The sequence below is a fragment of the Perognathus longimembris genome, chromosome 23 (genome assembly GCF_023159225.1).
Source record: "Perognathus longimembris pacificus isolate PPM17 chromosome 23, ASM2315922v1, whole genome shotgun sequence".
Taxonomy (NCBI): domain Eukaryota; kingdom Metazoa; phylum Chordata; class Mammalia; order Rodentia; family Heteromyidae; genus Perognathus; species Perognathus longimembris.
In genome coordinates, this window is record NC_063183.1 from 20014461 (window position 1) to 20038254 (window position 23794).

Genomic DNA, 23794 nt, shown 5'->3' on the forward strand with positions numbered 1-23794 from the left:
TCAAGTCACCGCTGAGTTGTTTCTTCTGGCTGTTCTGGGACCCATACAGGACTCACCGAGGCATCACTGTAATGGCCAGATCATTTCCAGTTCACACCAGCAGCCCCCAAGGGCATCACCGGAAACAATTTCCAGTTAGTGAAGTCATGATTCACTGGCTGTTTCCTCTTCAGAAAGGAAATTGCAAGGGCTGTTTGGAGGCTGAACACATAACCTGGGCACTCTTACAAGGAGAACGCTGTGTCACTGCTACCAGAGCCCAGGCGCACCTAGTAGATCTAAAGATTACATGGATTGTGATTATGTAATAGCATGACATTTGGCAGCTTAAGACAGATTTCCACTTTTGCACGGTATCATCTGAGTGAAAGCTGTGGTTAGCATCATAGGAGTCAATGTAAAGTGTGGATATCACCCTTTGTGCTTATTTTCCCCATGTTTTTGGTTTCCCTCTACCAGGTCCAGCGAAGCCCATCCAAAACATCCTTCAGCACCTGCTCAGTGGCTCAGAGACACATGAATGAGTGGCACATCTATCAGCCAGGGGCCTGGTCCTCACACTGAAAACTCTGCAGCTTTAAGCTGAGGAAAAGGGCTGGGAATATGGCCTAGTGGCAAGAGTGCTTGCCTCATATATATAAAGACCTGGGTTCGATTCCTTACCACCACATATATAGAAAAGGCCAGAAGTAGCGCTGTGGCTCAGGTGGCAGAGTGCTAGCCTTGAGCAAAAAGAAACCAGGGACAGTGCTCAGGCCCTGAGTGCAAGCCCCAGGACTGGCAAAATAAATAAACTGAGGAAAAGACACTTCTTGACTTTCTACCTTCCTAAGGAAGTTAGAAGGAAATCGGTCTTTGTGTAGGGTGTGGGGTGGGGGAGGAGTGGTACTGGAGTTCCAACTCAAAGCCTGGGTACTGTCCCTTAGTTTTGCAGGCTGGTGCTCCATCATTTGAGCCACGATTCTGCTTCCAGCTTTTTGGTGGTTAACTGGAATTAAGTGTCTCATGGACTTTCCTGTCTGGGCTGGCTTTGAACTGCAATCCTCAGATCTCAGCCTCCTGAGTAGGTAGATTACAGGCATGAGCTACTGGTTCCCAGCCCAATCAATCTTAAAGAAATGTATTTGACAATAAAATAACAGCGATGATGATGATGATGATGATGATGCAATGCCTTAAAAGGGGAAACCTAGAATGGAAGAACTTCAGAAAAATACAGCTTCCTTAATCATTAATTATGGCTAAGTGAACACAGTGGAGTGGTATAACAGTGCATTTAGAAGTCCAGCCTGCTTTCTAAGATGCTACCAGGGAAAGACATGGAAAGCATGCACAGAGTTGAGGACCTCAGCCTTCTGTGACTATGGAACATAAAAAGACAAAAGCTGATCAGGATTTGGCATTCATAAATTTACTTGCGTAGCAGAAGTTGGAATAGGCAATAGTTATACATCAGACTCTTGTTCACTTTGGGTGTTCTCAGGAACTTCCCATTTTACATCAATGGCTACCTTCACACGCATCTGAATTACCTGGAAGCTTTCAAAAACTACCAATGCCCAGGTCAACTAAATTCAGTATTTTCTGCTTCCTTAGTGACTCTCCAGGGCAACTAGACTGCAGACCCCAGCTGCGTCCAATGCAGAGACCAGCTGTTGAAAGCCACACGAACGAAACTCCAACCACGACCCCTCTGGCTTTTTTCTAAACTCCACGAGAAAAAGGTCTTTTTTTTTTTGTCTTAGAAAAAGGCACAGGATGCGTCCCTCTAAAGATGTGGCTTGCTGTTCAGGAGGTACTGATGATTGGAGGTTATCTGGAACGCTGGTTGTAAAGAAGGAAGTCCTTATCTTGGCAAAGCAGGCAGAGTTTCAGGCTTCGGCAGCTTCCTCCAGCAACAAAAAATGCCCAGATGCCCATGAGTGCCAAGATCATATACGCCAACACCAGAGTTATCCCATAGTGAGGACTTAGGAATGTCTGCAAAGGAAAAATGAATCAGCTTGGTAACAGCACAGGCTTATTAAGCTTGTAGGACACCAAAAGAGAGGAGCGTGCTTTCCCTAGCAGGCTGCTGCAGCACACACAGGATGCTTGTCATGTGTTAAGGACCCTCAAAGGCATATGCAAATAGCCTAGTGACAGATTCTTCTGTGGTTGTGTCCTTTGCTAGACTCACATGGTAACCCTGGAACTTAGCCATTAAATGGAAACTGCTTTTAGAATAATGCTGTATTCTCAAGCAGAGTGCTAAGCTCTCTTGTGTTTTTTATTTCTTTAAAGACATCTCTTTTAAACAATTTCAAAAGTAATACATGGTTGCCATAGAAAACTGGAACAGAAAAATGAGAAAAATAAGTTTTAAAACTTGAAATTCAGCTAGATTGATCTTTACTAAATATCACAAAAAGGAAAATAATAAATACATTAAAATGAAAAACTGGGCCTGGGGTAGAGCTTAGTGGAAGAGCACTTGCCTAGCATGCCCAGGACCCAAAGTTCAATCCCCAGCACTGCAAAACCACCACACTTTATTCACCAAAAGTCAACATTAAAAGAATGTAAAGACAAACCATGCCATAGAATTCATCTGACAAAAAGTTTCATCTGACAAAGAGTTCTTTTTAGGGGCTGGTGATATGGCCTAGTGGCAAGAGTGCTTGTCTCATATACATGAGGCCCTAGGTTCAATTCCCCAGCACCACATATGCAGAAAATGGCCAGAAGTGGCGCTGTGGCTCAAGTGGCAGAATGCTAGCCTTGAGCAAAAAGAAGCCAGGGACAGTACTCAGGCCCTGAGTCCAAGCCCCAGGACTGGCCAAAAAAAAAAAAAAAAAAGAGTTCTTTTTATAGAAAATATGAAGAACTCTTTAAAAAAGGACAGACAACTCAATAAGCAGGCAAAACATCTGAAAAAGAGCTTCACTATAGAATCCTCCAAGTGGTCCATACATATATGAAGATACGCTTAGTCCTGTTACTCATCACAGGAGTGAAAATTAAAGCCTAATATGATACTATGACATTCCCAGCCACGTGCCGGCTCCTTTGTCAATGGTGTGAATCCAGTCCACAACCACCATGAAAAACTGACACATGGATCAATCTACTCAAAGGTATAGAGCCAAAAGAAGTGCATAATGTGATCACTGGCACACATACTTAAAATGTTCACATCAGTGATCCTCATTGTAACTGAGAACTAGAAATAGCATAATACCTCTCACCTGCAGAATGGGATTATGAAATGCACACAGAAGGCAGTACAACAACGAACAAGCCATCTACTGCTAGACAGTGCTGAACCTCACAAAAATGATGTTAAGTAAAAGAACAAATAGCAAACTGTCCCATTTACATCAACACCCACAGGCAGAGCCTAGCCACGCTGGGTAAACCAGGGTCCTGGGTACGTACCTGTGGTGGGGACAGGGTCTGAAGGCACAGGACACTCCTGTGGATTGTGATGTTTTGGTTTTATCTAGGTGTTGGTTTTGTATCTAGGATGTTAGGTTCTTATCTAGTTACACAGGTGTATTCACTGAAAACTCACAAAGATGTATACTTCTGATTTGTGTGTTTTTTGTATGGATTATCACTTTAATAAAACTGTACATTTTTCTCTGAAATCTGCTAGAGAGAACTACTGTAAATATTTGGGAAAATAATCTTCCAAACTTCCTGGGTTCTTTTTAAAATTGTTAATGTTAACTGTTTAATAGTCAATCAATGTCCACTTGTCAGCACTATGTGCCAAAGACTGAGGATACCAAGAATGATAAAATCAGATCCCATCTCTCATGATCACCCTCTAACTGGAGAGAGAGAGGAAGGAAAACTATTAAATAACACAATGCCAGCCAAAGTGTGAGAGTTGGAAGAGAGCAATGAATAAAGGCCAGTGAAGGTGCTCAGTCTGGAATATACAACTTTTCCAAGCAGGCTTCACAAAGAAATCAACAGTATTCCGAACTGACCTAGGTTAGAGGGGAAACAAATCACTGCCTAACCCAATGCATGTTGAGGGGGCCACAACAGATCGGCTGTGGAGAGCAGCCGGAGCTGGTCTTGCAGCAGCAAGATTGATAAGTGGCTAATGTCAAACAAAGAATCGTAGGCTTTCTTCCAAAAGCTTCTGTACAGGTGATAGCTCACCTGGGGCAGTTGGCCTCTTGAATCTAGTTTTCAGGTTTCCTGGATTTCCTCCTATCTGGCTGGGACTCTGCCAGTCTTCTTTGCTGGCTCTTCCTCCTCTCTTCCCTAACCTTAGTGCTGAAGCATCTTGGGGCACAGTCCTTGAACATCTTCCTTTCTTTATATACTTAGTCCTTGAAATTGTATTTTCTAAACCAAATTCCTCTCCCAACCTCCAGATGGTCAGCCCACTGCTTAACTGACATCTCTACTTGGCACATCTGAAGTAACTGGACTCCCAAACAGAACTCCTGACCTCTCCTTTCAAGCTCTCCATCTCAGCTGACAGAAACTCCATCTTTTCAGATATAGCTATATAGATATCAACCCCATCTGAACTTCCTAATACCATGCGTTGAATCTAAATTTGGATAGAAAAAGTGCTATCTATACAGATAGTCAAAATAAAAGTCAAAACCCAAATTAAATTCTAATTTTCATGTTAGGATAGAACATATTCTACTTTGTATTAGATGGGAACTACTCCAGAAGTGCTTCCTAACTGAAGCATATGCCAGACTGTCAGGAATGCCATGAGGAAAAGATTCCAATGAGATCTACCAAAAGTTAATAGTGGTTGTCTTTTTTTTTGGGGCCAGTCCTGGGGCTTGGACTCAGGGCCTGAGCACTGTCCCTGGCTTCTTTTTGCTCAAGGCTAGCACTCTGCCACTTGAGCCACAGCGCCACTTCTGGCCATTTCTGTATATATGTGGTGCTGAGGAATTGAACCCAGGGCCTCATGTATACGAGGCAAGTACTCTTGCCACTAGGCCATATCCCCAGCCCCTGGTTGTCTTTTTTTAACAGTGATGTTCAGATGACTCATTTAATTTTTTCATTCGCATGGCTTTTCTGATTGTCCCTAATTTTCTAAGCTCTGAAGAGTGTGTGAGTGTGTGAGCACAGAGACAGCACTCACCTGGGCGGAGACGAGCAGATGGGTCAGGAGGACTATCAGAAGGATGTACCACTTCTTCTTCTCACATCCATCAAAAAACACAATGCCCCAGAACACGTGCAGCAATATGATGACCAGCGTCATGAAAGCTGAAAGACAACCATGATCAATCCCACATCCGAGACATTAGATCTCAACCCCCCTTCAATGCCTGGACACTAGGTATGGGCTCTTTGTGTCCCCCTACTGCAATGGTAGAGTCTGACCCTTCCCATAGCAAGAGACCTTGACACCTGCTCCACAGATAACTGGGAAAGTAGCACTTCTGAGGGAGAGTCAGCCTCTGGGGCAACTTCTCCTCTCAAATGGGAACCTGCTCAACAAAATGTCTACTGGATCTAGCTTCCAAGCCATTTCTGTGGGATGCAATAAGATTATTGTGAAACCTAACCAGCTTTTCCCAACTAGCATTCCATCCTACTTAAGAGACTTTTCTCAATGAAAAGAAGGATTTTTTTCTGTTGAAACAAGTCTCCTCATTAAAGTGGAATTTCTCTTCAGATTTTTTTTTTTGGGGGGGATTATCTAAGGTTCTTAAGCAACGAGACCAGTACCAACAGGTCTCTGTGGAATACTGCTTTTCTCTCTCTCTCTCTCTCTGTATGTGTTTATGCTGTTTAAGTACATCCTGGGTGCTGGGGAACTTTCAAATTCTTCAGGAAAATTCCATATACTATACAAGTTTTAACATGAAAAGGAAGGAATATTTTCCATTCCTTGTCATATAATAAATCATAGACCAAAGTATACATTCTGTGAAGGCTTCAATGAGGTGCTGAAGCAGTGTAGAATTGCAAATAGACTGGTTTAACCATGAAGTTCAAGTTGAAGAAACAGAAAATCACCTCTGATAACCAAGTTAATTTAACATGGAAATGTAATTGGTAGTGACACTATAGAGTGTAAAACTGTAAGTTAACTTCTTGTTATTAATCACTTCATTGCCTCAGAATGGCCATGAAAGAGGGTGCTGTGACTCTTTAAATAGAGGTTCACTGAGAAAGTGGTAGAGAGTAGGGGGTGACAGGTGTTTGTGTGGCCTACAGCTGATGTTCTTTTGAGGTAAAGTGATTTCTTCCAAAAAAAGAAATCCTAAGTATGTGCCACATAGAAAAATTAATGTCTGGGGATTGTCTTTTGCAAAGCCTGAAGGAAAACAATCACTAATAAAAGTGAAATTTTTGCATCTTAATTTGACTCAAGTAATTCCAGACTAGAATGATGCTCTCAATAGGTCTCAACCAATAAGTCACCTGCATTTGAGAACTGGTTAGGAATGCCAATTGTTGGGATGTTCCCCACATCTGTATGAGAAACAACAGAGTGGTTCTGATGCTTGGTCAAGCTTTAGAGTCCTGCTCTGGAAACATCTGTACAGTTGTGCCCAAGGTGATATATATAAGTATATCACATGTACACATATATATATATATGCATACTATGCACCTATGTATACTGCTAGTACTGGGGTTTGAATTCAGGGCCTTGCACTTGCTAGATAGGCATTTTACGATTTGAGCCACACTCCTACTAGTCTTTTTGCTTTGGTTATTTTTCAGGTAGGGTATTGTGTTTTTGCCCAGCACCAGCCTTAGACCTTAATCCTCCCACCTATGGTATACATACACCACTGTGCCTGGCTTATTGATTAACTTTTTGCCTGGGCTCCCTCAAACCACTATCCATTCATCTGCTCTCCACCTCCCAAGTACCTGGGATTATACACGAGTTACAATGCATAGCCAAGAATATTTATTTCAGCAGTTTGTAATAACAAAAAATATCTACCATAACCAGAATGGATAAACCACAGTATAGCTACACAATGGATTACCATATATGATTTCCAACATAAATGCTGCTTTCTAATATGAATACTATGTATAACTTAAAAAATAAATGCTAGAATGTAACACTGAATGAAAACACATTGTAGAGAAATAGTTTGTTGTTCCATTTATATGAAGCAACATATATATACAAAATAATATTAAAAGAACATAATTGTTGTGATTAGAGAAAGACAGCTGTTTTATCCTTGTGTAATAGTGTCAGTAAGCAATAGTCAATATTTTACCTAAAGAAGAAGCAAAGGAATAGTTATAAAAACTTCCAGGCTATGGATCATCCCAGTGATGATCTTTGTGGCTGCTGAAGGTGCCAAGGCATTAAGTGGGGGATATAAAGTTTCTCTACATCAAGGAAGGCAGAAACTGACACAAAAGAGAATAGTAATATTTGTTAAAAATCGTTAAGTATTCATACTCGAAGGATATTCTAAAACCTAGATGTCAATCGTGTGTCAAGAGAAGGCAACATGTTACCTGCTTGGCATCTAATTATAACTACATGCATCACCGTGAATACTGAGACAAGTGGGCGGCTAGAGTTATGGTCTGGAGGTCAGCTACCTAGAAAATGCCTTCAATGTCAGCAAGGCCATGTTAGGAATAGGAACCCTGCTCTGTGCAGCCGTGCCAGATCTCAGTGGCTGAAAGTACCCTAGGAGCATGGGGCCCAAGGCAGTGCTCGCAGCTCCTAATGGAGGACACACCCTCAGTAACCGGAAATGTTCTACTACTGTCCAACAATGCTTCACTATTTTTCAACTTTCCAATGAAAGTCTGCCCTAGAACCATGTTAGCACCATCAGATTTTTTTGGGCAGCGGGCGGGGGGGGGGGGGGGGAGGGTTGGTCATGAGGTTTGAACTCAAGGCCTGGGTGCTGTCCCTGAGCTCTTTTGCTCAAGGCTAGTGCTCTACCACTCTGAGCCACAGCGCTACTTCCGGTTTTCTGGTGGTTAATTGGAGCTAAGAGTCTCAAGGACTTTTCCTGCCTGTGCTGGCTTTGAGCCACAACCTTAGCCTCATGAGTAGCTAGGATTACTGTTATAAACCACCAACCCCTGGCCAGATTTTCTTTCCTTTAAATATTTTTCCTAAGTGGCTCTCAAACCTACAACTCCTGAAGCCTATCTACTCTTGATTTATAAAGCCAAAGCATACCAGTAACACTTGAAGACTGATATGAAAGCTGGAGATGAGATTGACAGTTGAACTGGGTGTGAGTTATGAGGAAAAGGAAGAATCAGGGGTTATTCCAGCAGAAGTCAGCAGTATTCTGAATTACCTCCACTGCATGGAAGGAGAAAGGACTACTAGAGATGGAAGTGCAGCTTACTATCTGAAATAGACTTCAACCTCAAGAAAAATTTCCATCTCTAAGTATTTAGTGGCAACTTTAAAATCATAGAGAGGCAATAAAACCTAATGACAAATTCATCTAGAGTTTCCAAGATTTCCAAACACTTATGTTATGCATACATAATTAGAAAAGTTTGGTTCTGGGGAATTTGGCAAAAACTTGCTCCTGGAACAACGTTGAAAATCTGAGTATACCAATAAACTATGTTACAATATGAGCAATATCCCTAGAAGTTGAGCAATGCAGGGGGCTGATATGGACACTCTGACTCTTCTTAGCAGAGCTGTGGAGAGGCAGAAGAATGAACTGGTGCAGAGGCTCCAGCAAGGAAATGTACCTTCAGGGAAGGAGGTAGAGCAGACCATTGCGTGCCAAGAAGTTTTGCACATCTGATAAGCCACAGCCTTGGGTCACACTGACACTGCTGAGGAAAGTATGAGACAGTATGTTTTTGCACTTTTAAATCATTCATGCTTGATGTAGAGAATAAAAAACATATTCTCATGGGCTAAATGAAGTTACTACCCTGGATGATTTTTAAAGTATCACTTTTGTCCAGTGCTAATCATCTTTTCAGAGCAGACCCTGCTGACCATGGCTATTAAAAAAATCCATGTGAAATTCAGTGAAGAAAAGGAAACATACCCTCCCCTAAACACTAATGTAGCAGTGGATGAAGAGAACAGTAAGAACCATTCACACACATGGAAGAAACAGGCCTACAAAAACAAAGGAATGAAGGCATTTGATTGCCTTAGCTGAGAGGTAGATAATCTGGATGAGACACTTATTCCTGTGAGAAAGGAGACATAGGACTCCAACAGTGGCCTGCAACATATATAGGATTACATTTAAATAAAATTAATTTCCTAAATGTATAATTCAAAGTTTACAATAAAAAGAATGATTTTATAACAAGAAATTTACACATAGTAAAATTTATTTCATTCTACAGATCTCTATTCACAGCCTGCCATCCTAATCCTACTATAGACATTAAGATATCTTATCAATGTTGGGTGCTGGTGGCTCATATCTGTAATCTTAGCTACTTCAGAGGCTGAGATCTGAGGAACAAGGTTCAAAGCCAGCCTGGGAAGACAAATCAAAGACGTGCTTATCTCTAACAAAAAGCTGGCAGCAGAGCAGGGGCTCAAGTGGCAGAGCACCAGCCTTGAGTGAAAAAGCCAAGGGACAACACCCAGGCCCTGAGTTCAAGCTCCAGTACTATCCCTCCCACACAAAAGATATCAAATACAGTATTTTTACTTAAATTCATAGAAACTGCAGATGTATTTCCCACAGTGCTAGCAAATCTTTATACTAAAAGAATCATTTTATGCTAGCCTTCTGAAAACAGCCTATTTCACTGAAGAGAATTAGCACTACCTAGTGGAAGAAATTGGTAGAACAGTTGCAGCAATGTAACCACTGAAAGAAAATACAGAAAATGCAGGAGGTAAACACCCTAGTCAGGCCATTTTATTCATTTATGCTCAAAAAAATTTACCTATAAATATATTTCTTTTAAAAACCTTACACTCAGTATTATCATTAAAAAACTTGCTAGTAAGTTACCTTGGCTTGTATCCCTAAACTATTTGAAATGTGCATGGAAAGGGAATGTATCTGCAAAGAACCAAATTTTTTATATTCAGAAAGAAAATGTTTGGTTTATCAGGTCCCAATCACCAAATTGAAGAAAACTTATCTGAATTTAAAAATAAAATCTAAAATCCTGTGTTACACTAAAACTTTATGGGTTTTAAGATCTGACTTAACTGCTGGGATAGCTCTTACTTGTATAGTTCTTTCCAACAAGGCAGACAGTAGTTACTGAAGTCAAGTGCTAAGGATATACTACAGCTCCAGTTCAGAAATTAAAATTATTCTCGACTAGAATGTAAGTTTGTTTTTATTAGCTGGTAAAATGATTTTAATTTTTTTTAATTTATTTATTTTTTTTATTAATTGAACATAAATTTTTTTACAAGGTGTTGTGCAAAGAGGGTGCAGTTACATAGTAGGGCAGTGTGTACATTTCTTGTGATATCTTACGACCTGTTTTTCAAATGATTTTAATTTTAAAAAATCAGCTTACTATTTAAAAATCTTAAGTCTCAAAGTCAAAACCCTCAATAGGATTAAGTAAACATTATTGTAGAGATCAAAGAGGGTTTTTGTAGAACCTTTCTAGGAAAGGAATTTGCAGAAGAGGCATCAGAAGTAAGCATGACCTGTTCACTCTTCCCTGACCTCTAACTGGCAGCCAGTTAAAAGAGCATGACCCTATAGAGCCTGAAAGTCAAAACCCTTTAGAAACTCTATAGCCTACAAGTATCTGGCCTGACCTGACCACAGGCTGGGGGAAAAAGGGTCCACTGAGAACGGGGACAGTGTGCTAAGTTTAGGGATTGTTACAATATGAGGAATGTCTATAAACTACAGCAACAGTGGTTTTTAAACTGTTCCTACCTTTTTGTTACTGTCTTAAACTTTTCCTTTCCTCCCACTAAAGGGCAAGCTCCTTTCAAAGCTTTAGCCTACATCGGAATGATGATTTAATTAAAAGATAAGTTGTGAGGTCAACTAATGGGGGACTAGCTGTGTAGACAACTACAGTGGATTTTCTCTCTATTATTTATAGTCTACTTGGGGACTTTAGAGGAATCCTTGGTCAATTATTTCTATTACTAGCTCCAATTTGTGCTCATTGCATTGTGATGACGATTTTTAGCTGGTGATATGAAATGAGTTGGTGGACCTGTTAGCTGAACCTTTAGAGAGCAATTCAGACAGGCACAATGGTTCACACCTAATCCTAGCTAAATGGCAGAGACAGGGAGATAGTGTTTGAAGCCAGGCGGGGCCAAAATAAAAACAAAAAGCAACAACCAAAAAACCCAAGCAAAAACCCTAAAATTCATGGAGCCCCACTTCACCCTCAGTGGCTGAGTGTAATGGCAGGGGTCTATCATGCCCAGCAAGATGGGGAAGCACAAGCAGGAGGATCATAATCCTGGCTAGCCCAGCATAAAGCAAAAGCAGGTAGTAGAGTGTCTGCCTAGCAAGTGTGAAGCCTCAAGTTTCAACTCCAGGACCATCAAAACAACAGTAAACAAAACAAAACAAAAAGGGGCTGGGGATATGGCCTAGTGGCAAGAGTGCTTGCCTCGTATACATGAGGCCCTGGGTTCAATTTCCCAGCACCACATATACAGAAAATGGCCAGAAGTGGCACTGTGGCTCAAGTGGCAGAGTGCTAGCCTTGAGCAAAAAGAAGCCAGGGACAGTGCTCAGGCCCTGAGTCCAAGCCCCAGGACTGGCAAAAAAAAAAAAAAAAAAGAACAACTATCATTCTTTCCTCACAATCTTGAGATTAGAGTACTGGCTATCTCCAAAAAACACTGATATTAATTAATAAAAGGTATCAGATGGTTAAAGATAAAAATCACAAGAACAAAAAATAGCACATAACCTACTAAAATTAGCTTCTAAAATGTTAACTGGACACGTACATTATTAGGATAGTCAAATAGTAATAAATTTTATGGAAGCTAACTATCACTCAAAAATTTTAAACACTCTAACCACAATTCTAAATTTCTTAGGTCCTTCAGTTTGTAGTGTCCTAGAGTATTTTGTCTTTGAAAGATGTGTGGCAAATTTCAATCTACCTGAAGCCCTAAGCCAGAGAACTCCAACAGAAGACCTTTGGGGTAGAAGCCCAAGGCATGAACACTGTTGAACACATACCTGAGTTAAGGAAGAACTGAGGAGAATCCCCATGGATGCCCACTGTTCCTGGTCCCAAGGAGTCAGACAGAGTATTCACAAAGGAAAACACTCCGCTCATGATTCCAAAGCCCAAGCCAGAAACTAAAGAGGAAAAAATAATCAGTTAGACCTTGCTATGATTTCACATCAAATAAAGTGTCCCTCCTTTTGCTATTATAATTTGTCCTTATATTAAATGTCCAAAGACTAGGGAATACTATCTTGTTGAAGGGGAAAAATAACCTATACCGTTCTGTTTGATTTTGTGCTTGCTATGCAGGCACTCTACCATTTAAGTTACACCCTGGTCCATGTGCTGTTGCTGAAGTATTGGACAGCTGATTCTGGAAAGGCTCACATTTGGTTAAGGGATAAATGAAGAGAGAAGGGGAAAGAAAAAAAGGTTCATGTAGCAGAGAAATGAAACAGAGGATAAAGGTGTAGAAAGGCACAGACAGAAGCAGTACAGGAGGCAGAGGATTATGGAACCTCTGGTTTTGGTTTCTGAAAAGAGTCTACACAGTTAAGTTTGATGGCTTAGAACCACAATAGAGCTGGAGGATAACTGCACATTGTGAGGCGTGATCCCTCGGGCCACACTGAGGTGACTCAACTTAGGGACCTAGATCAGATCTTGAAATATAATTGTGACAGAATATCACACAGGGGTATTAACTGCATTCATGCCAAAGAGTTCTCCTCATTACAAAGTCAGGGTAAACATCACAGAAAGTGAATCACATTCACTTTGAAACTGTTATTACCTAGATTATTCACATGTTAAAACCTAATTTCCAAACATGGTTAGTGCCAGGTGCTAGTGGCTTATGGTTGTAATCCTAGCTACTCAGGAGGCTGAGATTTTAGGATTGTGGTTCAAAGCCAGCCCAGGCAGAAAAGTTCCCATAAAACTCTTCACCCTCCCCTCCCCACCACCCCACCACCAAGTCATGGGGTTTGAACTCTGGGCCTGGGTGCTATCTCTGAGCTCTTCAGCTCCACCACTTGAACCACAGCGCCACTTCGTTTTCTGGATGTTAACTGGAGTGACTCAGGCATGAGTAATAGAAGGCAAGCACTCTTGCCACTAGGCCATATTCCTAGCCCCTGGCATGAGTAATAGATACCTGGCTTCCCATAAGACCCTTATCTCCAATTAACCACTCAAAAACTGGAAATGGTACTGTAGCTCAAGTGGTACAGCACTAGCCTTGAGCACAAAGAGGCTCAAGGACAGCACCCAAGCCCTGAGTTCATGTCCCACAACTAACAAAAAAAAAAAAAATGTGGTTAGTATTTAATGGACAAATATATAAGGGTCATTAAGCAATCACTTTCATTTACATAAGGAACCAGGAAATCTGTGGAAACAAATAATAATGTATACCAACAGGCTGAGGTGGGATGAAATGTTGCTTGAACTCTACAAAGGGAGGTTGGAGATACCACAGGGCAGCAATTTTGTACAATTGATGTAGAAAAACAGAAATCCACAAAGATGAAAAAGATAACAATGGTTTCTATGTCAAGTCTGAATTTATATATATATATATATTTGTATGTATATATATATATATATGTTTGTATGTATTTATTTATTTTGCCAGTCCTGGGGCTTGGACTCAGGACCTGAGCATTGTCCCTGGCTTCTTTTTGCTCAAGGCTAGCTCTCTGCCACTTGAGCCACAGCGCCCCTTCTGGCCATTTTCTATATATGTGGTGCTGAGGAATGGAACCCAGAGCTTCATGTATACCAGGCAAGCACTCTTGCCTCTAGGCCATATTCCCAGCCCCTCAATTTTTTTTCTAAATGATACTATTCAGTTCCTACTTACCATAGGCCAGCAATCGCATAGAGGGTGCTGTCTCTTCTGGATTTATGATCTTCAAACCCTCGTTGGCTTTTCTAAAACGAAACCACAAGCACACCCACATGTATTATGAACTTTTAAGAAAAAGCAGGAAGAAACATTGTGAGGTATACACAAGTATTTAATATGCCCTATAAATCCCTCAGTGTTCTTCAGGGTAACTGGGATCGCAGAAGATTTGGTTCAGATCCAAGCAAATACACATTGTGTGTTTTAGTTCAGTGTTTTTCTTAAGAAAATGCCATTCAGAAAAAAAAAAAGGTTTATTTTTTTGGAAAACCAAAACGGTTCTTAAGAAATGACTGGTGCTTACAAAAAAAATTATTATAAAGTAACTCCAAAATGAACCACCTGAAGGCATATGACCAAGAAAGAAATCAGTCTATGTGTAGTATTTACACTGGATACCGGTTTCAAAATCAATAATATATGTATGTGTGAACTGGTGCAGAAATTCTATAAACTCTGCTGTTTTTGATACTTGCTTTTTGTTTTGTAAAAATGATAAACTTCAGAAAATAAAATGTCAGTGTTGAGTTAAAAAACAACAACAAAAAAAAAACAAAAAAAAAAAAGAAAAAGCAGGAAGTGGCACTGTGGCTCAAAGTGTCTGTAGAGCACTAGCCTTGTGCTGAAGAGCTCAGGGGCAATGTCCAGGCCCTGAGTTCAAGCCCCAAGACCGCCAAAAATAAAGGAAGAAGAAGAAGAAGAAGAAGAAGAAGAAGAAGAAGAAGAAGAAGAAGAAGAAGAAGAAGAAGAAGAAGAAGAAGAAGAAGAAGAGGAGGAGGAGGAGGAGGAGGAGGAAGAGGAAGAGAAGAAGAGGGAGGAGGAGGAGGAGGAGGAGGAGGAGGAGGAGGAGGAGGAGGAGGAGGAGGAGGAGGAGGAGGAGGAGGAGGAAGAAGCAGAAGAAGCAGAAGCAGCAGCTATATAATTACTGAGGCTTGTGATTAGGTTAAAATCGCTAAATCTAGAATCCACTTAAACAAATCCCAGCACATTTTCAATGAACTAAAATCAGTAAGACATTGCCAATCAACTTCTGCCTTTTAACTGGTATTCCCAAAGAAGGAAAAAAAAGTTAAAAATACATATGCAAACAATCCACTCAGATTTAGTTGAACAGGAAAAACAGCAATATTCAAATTAGTTTCTGAGTTCCATTTCTGATCCCAATATCCTGGGAGAAATCTAGCTGTTCTGAATCTCTTCCCAAATTACATCTTCATCTCCATTTAAGTTGGCAATTCATTGTATTTTCTATTAGGGTTATACTTATGCTCTCTTCTCCACAGAACCAAAGATGTTCTTTGTGTAATTTCTTGTGGAGGTGCTAGGGATTGACCCCAGGGTCTTGCATATGCTGAGCACATGCTATCCCACAGAGTGACACCTCTAATCCCCAGGCAATTTCTTCAAACAGCAGCCTCTACCAATGATTGTGAAGCACTAATCTTTTTTTACTCTTAAGTGTCTTAATACTGATGACTCGAACTCTCATATGATACTTAACCATAGATCTTCTGTAGATGTAGCAGGATGCTACCTGTGCCCAACAAGTCCTCTACTGTCATTGTTACTGTTACTATGGCTGTGTGTGTGTGTGTGTGTGTGTGTGTGTGTGTGTGTGTATGTATCAACATGGGACTTGAATTCAGGGCCTGGGTGCTTCATTTGGCTTTTCCACTCAAGGATGGCACACTTGAGTCACACCTCCACTTCCAGCCTTTTGGTTGTTAACTGGAGATAAGAGTCTCATCGACTCTTATCTCCAGTTATCTCATGGAGTCTCTTAGGCTGGCTTCAAACAATGACCCTCAGATCTCAACCTCCTGAGTAGCTAGGATTACAAATATGAGCCATCCGTGCCCAGCACTTGTTACTATTCCTTGTTTTGTCTTGTTTTGCTGTCAGCCATGGGGTGTGAACTCAGGGTCTAAGTGCTGTCCCTGAGCTTTTCTGCTCCAGGATAGTACTCTACCACTTTGAGCCACAGCTCTACTTCCCTTTTTCTGGTGGTTAATTGAAGATAAAAGTCTCACAGACTTTTCTGCTTGGGCTGGCTTTGAACTCAGATCCCCAGATCTCAGCCTCCTGAGTAGCTAGGATTACAGTTGTGAGTCATCAACACCTGGCACTAATTCTTCTTTACTAGAAACTTCAGCAGTGTAAGATCTGTACTCAGAGTATTTAAATTATGTTTACTATTGTTTATTTGTTAAAATAATAAAGGAACACAAACAGAATGACTTGCAGCAAGTACTGAAATCAAAAGGAATTAGCTTAACTCTAAAAACAATTCAATTATCCAGAACACCCTAATTTTCTGGGTATTGTGTTAATTTAAATTTCAAGGCATGAATATTCAATTTAATTGTCGAGTCAGTACATAAATGTAAGCATCATTGATTACATTAAGGCAATGAAGAATTCAACCAAAACAGTAATACGCATAATGAAAAGGGTCCTTTGCGTGTCTAGACTCAAAAGAAACTATCTGCTATTTCAGTAATCTCTCTTTAGAAACACTGGCTAGGAGAAAAAAAAAATCAGCTAGAATTTATTTTTCCTGTTTTCTTTTTGTGCTAGTACTGGGGTAGGAGCTTGAACTCAAGTTCTCACACTCAGCTTTCTTGCTCATGGCTGAGGCCCTACCCCCTTGATCCAGACTGGCATCTTACTGGTTACTTGGAGATGGGTTTTCAAATATTTTTCTGCTTGAGTTGGATCTTCCAGGTCTCAGTCTCCTGGGTAGCTAAGATTACATTTGGGAATCACCAACACCTAGCATGAGCCAGAACTTTGTCTTCTCTCCCAGAAGCAATAGCCAACTAAATCGTTCAGTTTTCCTAAATAAACTTGTCACATGGTTGTTTTCACAGCCTGATTAAGCTGTGTGATGGTGATAACATCAGCAAATGTTTCAACATAGCAAGTAGACAAAGGGGGAAAAGATTTCTGTTTCATGTAAATTGTTCAGGAGTAAATGCTTTGTTGTACCTGGTATAGCAAAATACTGCCATCGCTCATCTACTGAACTCATGGATTCCAACAGGCAGTACACTTCCCCGTTTTCTCTTATGGGCGTTTGTGGAAGAAAATGTTCCCACCCTGACAGTACTCGGTGTCAACATTCAGAAGTGACTTTGTGTTCCCTACTAGCAGAACAAGGGGCAGTATTTGCAGTTTGAAGTGGAAAATTCTTCTTTGTTTATTGCTTTTTGAGGCAAGATTTTGCTAGGTAGTAGTGCATGCTGACCTGGAACTTGCTGTTCCCTTCCCTCTACTCCCAAGTGCTGGCATTACATGTGTGTACCACCATACCCAGCTTTGAATTGGAAAATTCTGCTTGAATTTATTACTGTATTTCTAAGAAAAAAAATTTAACCATTTTTTAAATATAAAACTTTGAAAAGCTCCTGATAAATCAGTCTTTGTTTGTTCTTTTTTTTAATGTATTAAGGAATCTATATACAAATTAAATATATTATTCCAGAAATTAAAAAACAGACTAATACCTTTTAAAATGACATTTATAATAATTTAAAAAAACAAATGAAGTTACAAAAGTTTCAATCTAGACACAAAAAAATCTAATAAATCTTATTTTAGACAACAACCAACAGCTGCTTAAACTCTTCACATTTTAATCAGTAAAAAGGTGATTAAAGCTGGGCACTGGTGGCTCTTGCCTGTAATCCTACTCAGGAGGCTATGATCTGAGGATTCCAGTTCAAAGACAGCACCGGCAGTAAAGTCCATGGGAATCTTACCTCCAATTAACCACCAGAAAAGCAAAGTATAGCTATGGCTCAAAGTGGTAGAGCACTAGCCCTCAGCCCAAAACCTCAGGGAGAGCACCCAAGCCCTGAGATCAAGCCCCACAACCAACAAAAAAGTGTCTGAGGCAATTCACTAAACTTAAAAGGTTTGAAACTTAACCTTAGAAGTGGAGATAAACAATTTTTTTTTGCCAGTCCTGGACCTTGAACTCAGGGCCTGAGCACTGTCCCTGGTTACCTTTTGCTCAAGGCTAGCACTCTGCCACTTGAGCCACAGTGCTACTTCTGGCTGTTTTCTATATATGTGGTGCTGGGGAATTGAACCCAGGGCTTCATGTATACAAGGCAAGCACTGGTGCCACTAGGCCATATCCCAGCCCCAGAAGTGGAGATAAACAAAATATTGATGAAACTAAAGACTATATTTAAATGCAGTAGAGTGCCATGAGTTCAAACCCCAGTACTACCTAAATAAATAAAAGCAATTTCAGTGTATTCATATGTAGTCATCAACAAGGTATAATAACTCTCTAGCTTGTCTTTTTTTTTTGTCAGTCCTGGGGCTTGAACTCTGGACTTGGGCATTGTCCCTGAGCACCTTTTTGCTCAAGGCTAACATTCAACCAATTGAGCCACAGTACCTTCTGGGTTTTTCTGTGGTTAAGTGGATTTAAGAGTCTCACAGGGGCTTTCCGGATGGGGCTTTAAACTATGTGATCCTCAGATCTCAGCCTCTTGAGTAGCTAGGATTACAGGTGTGAGCCAGCAGTGCCCGGTCTCTCCAGCCTGTCATAACACAACTATACAGAACTCAATATTTATTTTTTTTAAAATTGCTAGCACATTTTATCTGTATTTCTAAAGGTCCTTTAAGAGGGCCAAACATGTTTTCCTTGGCAGCCAAAGAGGCGTCTCTGAACTTAGCAGGAGAAATTAGCTGTAATTACTACTCCTTTATTGTCCTCATTAAAAATATAGACCTACACTGGTGCTAATGGCTCATAATTCAAGCTTCTCAGGAGGCTGCGATCTAGAGGAACCAGGTTCAAAGCTAGTCCAGGCAGGAAGATCCAAGAATCTCCATTTCTAAAATAACCAGCAAAGAGCTAGGCTGGTGATGTGGCTCAAGTGGTAGAACACCAACTATGAACAAGCAAGTTGAGTGCAAGGCCTTGAGTTCAAGCCCTGTTACTACCATATCAAGAAGAAAAATTGAGCTGGGCGCCAGTGGCTCATGCCTTTAATCCTAGCTATGCAGGAGGCTAAGGATCTCAGTTCAAAGTCTGTAAGACTCTTATCTCCAATTAACCACCAGAAAACTGTACAGCTCTAGCCTAGAGCTGAAGAGCTTAGGGACAGCGCCCAGGCCCAGAGTTCAAGCCCCACGACCGACAACAAAAAATCATATCTGGGTTCAGTGGCTCAGCCTAATCTTAGCTACTTGGGAGATGGAGATTGAGAGATCTCAGTTCAAGGTCAACCAATTTCTGCATGTTATAGTGTGCACCTGTCATCCCAACTACAAGGATGCAAAATGGCTAGGCACAGTGGCATCCACTTGTTTTTTCCATTGGCACAGGGAAGCATAAGTAGGAAGATAAAGTGAGACTATGTCACAAATAACCAAGGCAAAAAGGATCTGGACATGTGGCTCAAGTGGTAGAGCACCTGCCTAGCAATTGGGAAGCTTTGAGTTCAATCCCCAGTACCCCAAAAGAGTGAATTCTCCAATATTTTTGAAAGGAAGGAAGTTGGCAAAGAATTTCCTTAAATTAAAACATTCAGTATTTTGGAGTTGGAAATGTGCTAATGCCTTTGTTTAGAATTATATTGGAGGGGCTGGGGATATAGCCTAGTGGCAAGAGTGCCTGCCTCGGATACACGAGGCCCTAGGTTCGATTCCCCAGCACCACATATGCAGAAAACGGCCAGAAGCGGCGCTGTGGCTCAAGTGGCAGAGTGCTAGCCTTGAGCGGGAAGAAGCCAGGGACAGTGCTCAGACCCTGAGTCCAAGGCCGAGGACTGGCCAAAAAAAAAAAAAAAGAATTATATTGGAAAGAACAAGCCCTGAAATACCATAGGCGATTAATCTTTCAAATGATTAAATCACAATTCAAATCTAACTGGGATGAAAAAGACAAGAAAGATAACTTACTTTAAAAGTCTGTAGTATGCAAGCCGGAAAATTTCTTGGACAATGACGGAAAGTAACACTCCAAAGATGAGCAGATATTTCTGTACTGGGCCATCTTTGTTGTCTGTAGTGAGTCTTGCTATGAACCAAAAAATGGACGAAAGAAGTAGAGAGACCAACCAGAAGAAAGCTCTTAAAAGAAAAACAGAAGTTATAAGTGAACTAATACAGTATTAATAATGACTCAACAGTGCAAAACCATGCTTGAGAAAACAGATTTTGTGCGTATGCATTTGTCAGTACTGAGACTTGAACTCAGGGCCTTATGCTCTCACTTGGCTTTTCTTTTTCTTTTTGCCAGTCCTGGGGCTTGAACTCATGAGCACTGTCCCTGGCTTCATTTTTGCTCAAGGCTAGCACTCTGCCAACTTGAGCCACAGTACCACTTCTGGCCTTTTCTATATATGTGGTGCTGAGGAATTGAACCCAGGGCTTCATGTATATGAGGCAAACACTCTTGCCACTAGGCCATATTCCTAGCCCCTCACTTGGCTTTTCTACACAAGTCTGACACTCTACCACTTGAGCCACAGCTCCACTTCTTGCTTTTTGACAGTTAATTGGCAATAAGAGGCTAGAGGACTTTTCTGCCTGGGCTTCGAACTCTGATCCTCAGATCTCAGCCTCCTGAGTAGTTGGTAATACAGACCTGAGCCACAAGGCTGAGCTTAGATTTCTCCATAAGGGAAAAAAAATTATCATATAATGGTGCTTGATTAGTTATTCTTAACAATGGCACATTTTTCTCAGTGAGAAACATGTGGCCCAAGGGAAATGGGAGGTCTGCCCAACAATTTCTTGATATTCGAGTGCAGACCACCTGAGTCTAGCTGGAAACTTATTCTTCCTAACTGATGCTTTGCTTGTTGTGATCCCAAAGCAATGATGTACACAACCTGTGACTATTAAAAGCTACCAGAAGTTATATATTTAAAGGTCAAGTATCCACAAGATTGTCTTTTCCATGAAAAAAAAATAGCGCATGCTATAAAATTCAGGTTAAAACCTTATGCTTTGATCTAGATCCCAATTCTTTTAAATTACCATATATTATTTGCTTGTGCAAGGGGTAGGCTTCATTATGAGATTTTTTACACGTGCTTACATATGTCTTACCAGCTTTTCATCTCCTGTTACTCCCCCATCCTCTCTTCTCCCCCCCTCCCAACTCTCCCCCTTTTTCTCCCTCCTCTTCCCATACTGGGGTTTAAAATTAGGGTCTGAGTGCTATCCTTTAGCTTTTTCTGCCCAAAGTTAGTGCTCTACCCTGTGAACCAAAACTCCACGCCCAGCTTTTTGACGGTTAACTGGAGAGAAAGAAATCTCAGAGCTGGCTCCAAACTGCGATCCTCATATCTCAGGGCACCTGAGTAGTTAGGATTAGAGGAATGAGCCACTGGAGCCTAGCTCCACTCCCCGTCCTTGGAACAATTTCCACAGATTTCATTGTTCTATTTTCATCCATGCAAATGACCTACAACAGACACATACATCCTCATTCACCTTCTTCATTAGCCCTACCCCACAACCAAACAGCTTTCAGGACCCAATTCTTTAACATTCCAGGGCAGAGTTTAATGATTATGGCCAGCATTACAAACCATTAAGCCAAATCACAGCTAGCCAGCTGGTCTGTCTTGGTGTAAGGAGAAGGAGCATGCTTCCAGTAAGAGCTGTCAGGCAAGTGAGAGTTCAAATAGTGACCACATTCAACACCAGGGCTGGGTGTTTACAAAACTCGCAGGAGCCGCAGGATCAGGTGTTTCCGTGTTTTCTTAGGTTTCCACCCATCAGAGGAGCAGCTGACCCACCTGGAAGGCTTTTAAGACAATCCAGGCCTGCACCTCACCTCCTACCCATTCTGGTTCAGTGGATCTGAGGTAGGTCCTGGGCAGATGTTGGGCACCATCTGGCCCCCAGGTGATTCTCACTGGCAGAGAGGGAAAACTACTGCCAGACTCTAAATGGCTCTTTTGCCCGTTGGGGAATTACAGACGTCATCGAGAATGGAGGGAAATGTGGGACAACCTCTTCCACAAACATGAAGGGTGGCCGGGTGCCGGGTGGCTCTCGCCTGTCATCCTAGCTACTCAGGGAGGTTGAGATCCGAGGATCGCAGTTTGAAGCCGGCCCAGGTAGGAAAGTCCTTGATACTCTTGTCTCCAAGTAACCATCGGAAAACCGGAAGTGGAGCCGTGGGCTCAGAGTGGTAGAGCGCTAGGCTTGAGCAAAAGCTCAGTCAAGTCCCACCACCAACAGACAAAAAAAAGAGGGGGAGACAGGCAGGGAGACAGACAGACAGACAGACAGACAGACATATGGGTGCATCCACACGTCTTCTCACTCTTCAGAGGCTCCGCAGCCTGCTGAAGGAGCTTCAAAGCCCACATCCTGCCAAACACCAGGGGTCCCGAGACGTACAAGGGGCGCCCCTCCCCGAAGGGGTCTCCCGGCTCGGCGTCTCCGGTCCCCACAGACCAGGGCGACGAGCCTCAGCGGGGCCGGGTCTCCTCCGCTCGGCCTTCCTCATCCTTCCGGGGGGTCCACAGCCCCACAAGCCCAAACTCTCAGACGCCGAAGGTCCCGGGGGCCCCGGGGTCGGTGGGAAGGGACGAGGGGAAGGGGAAGGGAGCCGCAGCATCCAGGTTTCCCCGCGTAACCGCCTCACCCGGCGATGAGGAAGATGACGCGCAACGGGTCCGTGGCGATGGTAAAGATGTAGAGAGCGAGCGCAGGCCCGAAGGCAATGAAGGCGCAGCCGAAGAACACCGCCGCGGTCATGGCGGACTTCCGAAGCCCATCCGGGGACCCCGAGGGGACGCGAGACGCGCCGAGCGCAGTCGGAGGCGCGGAAGGAACGCGAGGGGAGGCGGGGCGAGGCTCCGGGAGGCGTGGGGGCGTGGCCCTTGAAGCGCTGGGGGCGTGGCCTCAGGGGCGTGGCCTCAGGGGCGGGGCCTAGAAGGGCTCTGAGCGCGAGACCGGGCGCGGCCGGAGGGAGGAGCCAGGCCTCACTTGGGGTGGGGCACGAGGCCCGTTACCTAGGAGTGTTCTGGCCGCGTGAAGGGGCGCGGGGCGCGGGGGCTGGGGCCGGGGTGCCTAGAGCCAGGTCTCGAAGTGCTTCCATCGGCAAGTGGGATTCGGAACGGGGCCGGAGGACTTGGCATGGAAATGCTACGGACGCAGTCCGGTGGCAGCGTAGCCTACAAGTGCTGGGCTCAGTCGGGCGCGGCCCAGGCGGGAGTAGAGCGAATCGGGGGCGTGGTCTCCAAGAGTCCCGGGAGCGGGGCGGAGCAAGAAGCGGGCCTTAGGTCCCTCAGGGCAGGGGGGCGGAGCGTATCTCTTGGAGCGGGCTCCTGGGGGCGGGGCTCCGAGGTGTTTTCCCCCCCCACCCCCGACCCCCGCACTGCAGGAATGGGGCGGGGCTCTGGGGGCGGAGCTCGGGCGGGGTTCTGGGGGCGGGGCCACAAGAAGCGCAAGCGCATATCCCCCGCGACCTGGCAGGGTGAAGTGGGCGTGGCGACCCAGAACGCGGATCTTTCACAGGCCCCTAAGTGCGGGTCAGCATCAGGGGCCGCCTGGGCCGCGGTGCACCGCACCCCCGAGTGGGTTCACTGGACGCTTCGGGGTGCTAACGGTTCTGGTGGAGGCCACTGGCGTGGGTGGGCCTGGGAGAAGGTGGGTCCTGGGGCACTTTAGAGCCTGCTCCCAGAATGAGGGAAGATTCTAGGTCATTAGGAAAACAAGGGGACCGAGACAAGTTTACGTTTTTAAATGAAGGAGCCTTTTATAAAGCACATTTCCTCCATCTGTGTAGTT

General features: G+C 43.0%; 1 protein-coding gene across 1 annotated transcript; it reads right to left on the reverse strand.

Annotated features, from left to right (window-relative positions):
• Positions 1 to 1259: 1259 nt before the first annotated feature.
• On the reverse strand, positions 1260 to 22865 carry Aph1b (aph-1 homolog B, gamma-secretase subunit). Its single transcript, XM_048333313.1, has 6 exons — positions 22647 to 22865; positions 19940 to 20110; positions 13970 to 14040; positions 12114 to 12236; positions 5114 to 5241; positions 1260 to 1980 (listed from the first exon to the last, which is right to left on the reverse strand). The coding sequence occupies exons 1-6, from the start codon at positions 22757 to 22759 to the stop codon at positions 1813 to 1815; spliced, it is 774 nt and encodes a 257-aa protein (XP_048189270.1). The 5' UTR covers positions 22760 to 22865; the 3' UTR covers positions 1260 to 1812.
• Positions 22866 to 23794: the final 929 nt, after the last annotated feature.

What these genes read in the sequence shown, in the direction of transcription:
- Aph1b (XM_048333313.1), bottom strand. Translation starts at nt 22,759, where the DNA reads ATGACCGCGGCGGTGTTCTTCGGCTGCGCCTTCATTGCCTTCGGGCCT. An exon ending in TATGCGATTGCTGGCCTATG is followed by an intron (nt 12,237 to 13,969) that starts GTAAGTAGGAAC and finishes TTTCCTCTTTAG; the next exon opens with TTTCTGGCTTGGGCTTTGGA. An exon ending in ATCTGCTCGTCTCCGCCCAG is followed by an intron (nt 1,981 to 5,113) that starts GTGAGTGCTGTC and finishes TTTCCTTTGCAG; the next exon opens with ACATTCCTAAGTCCTCACTA.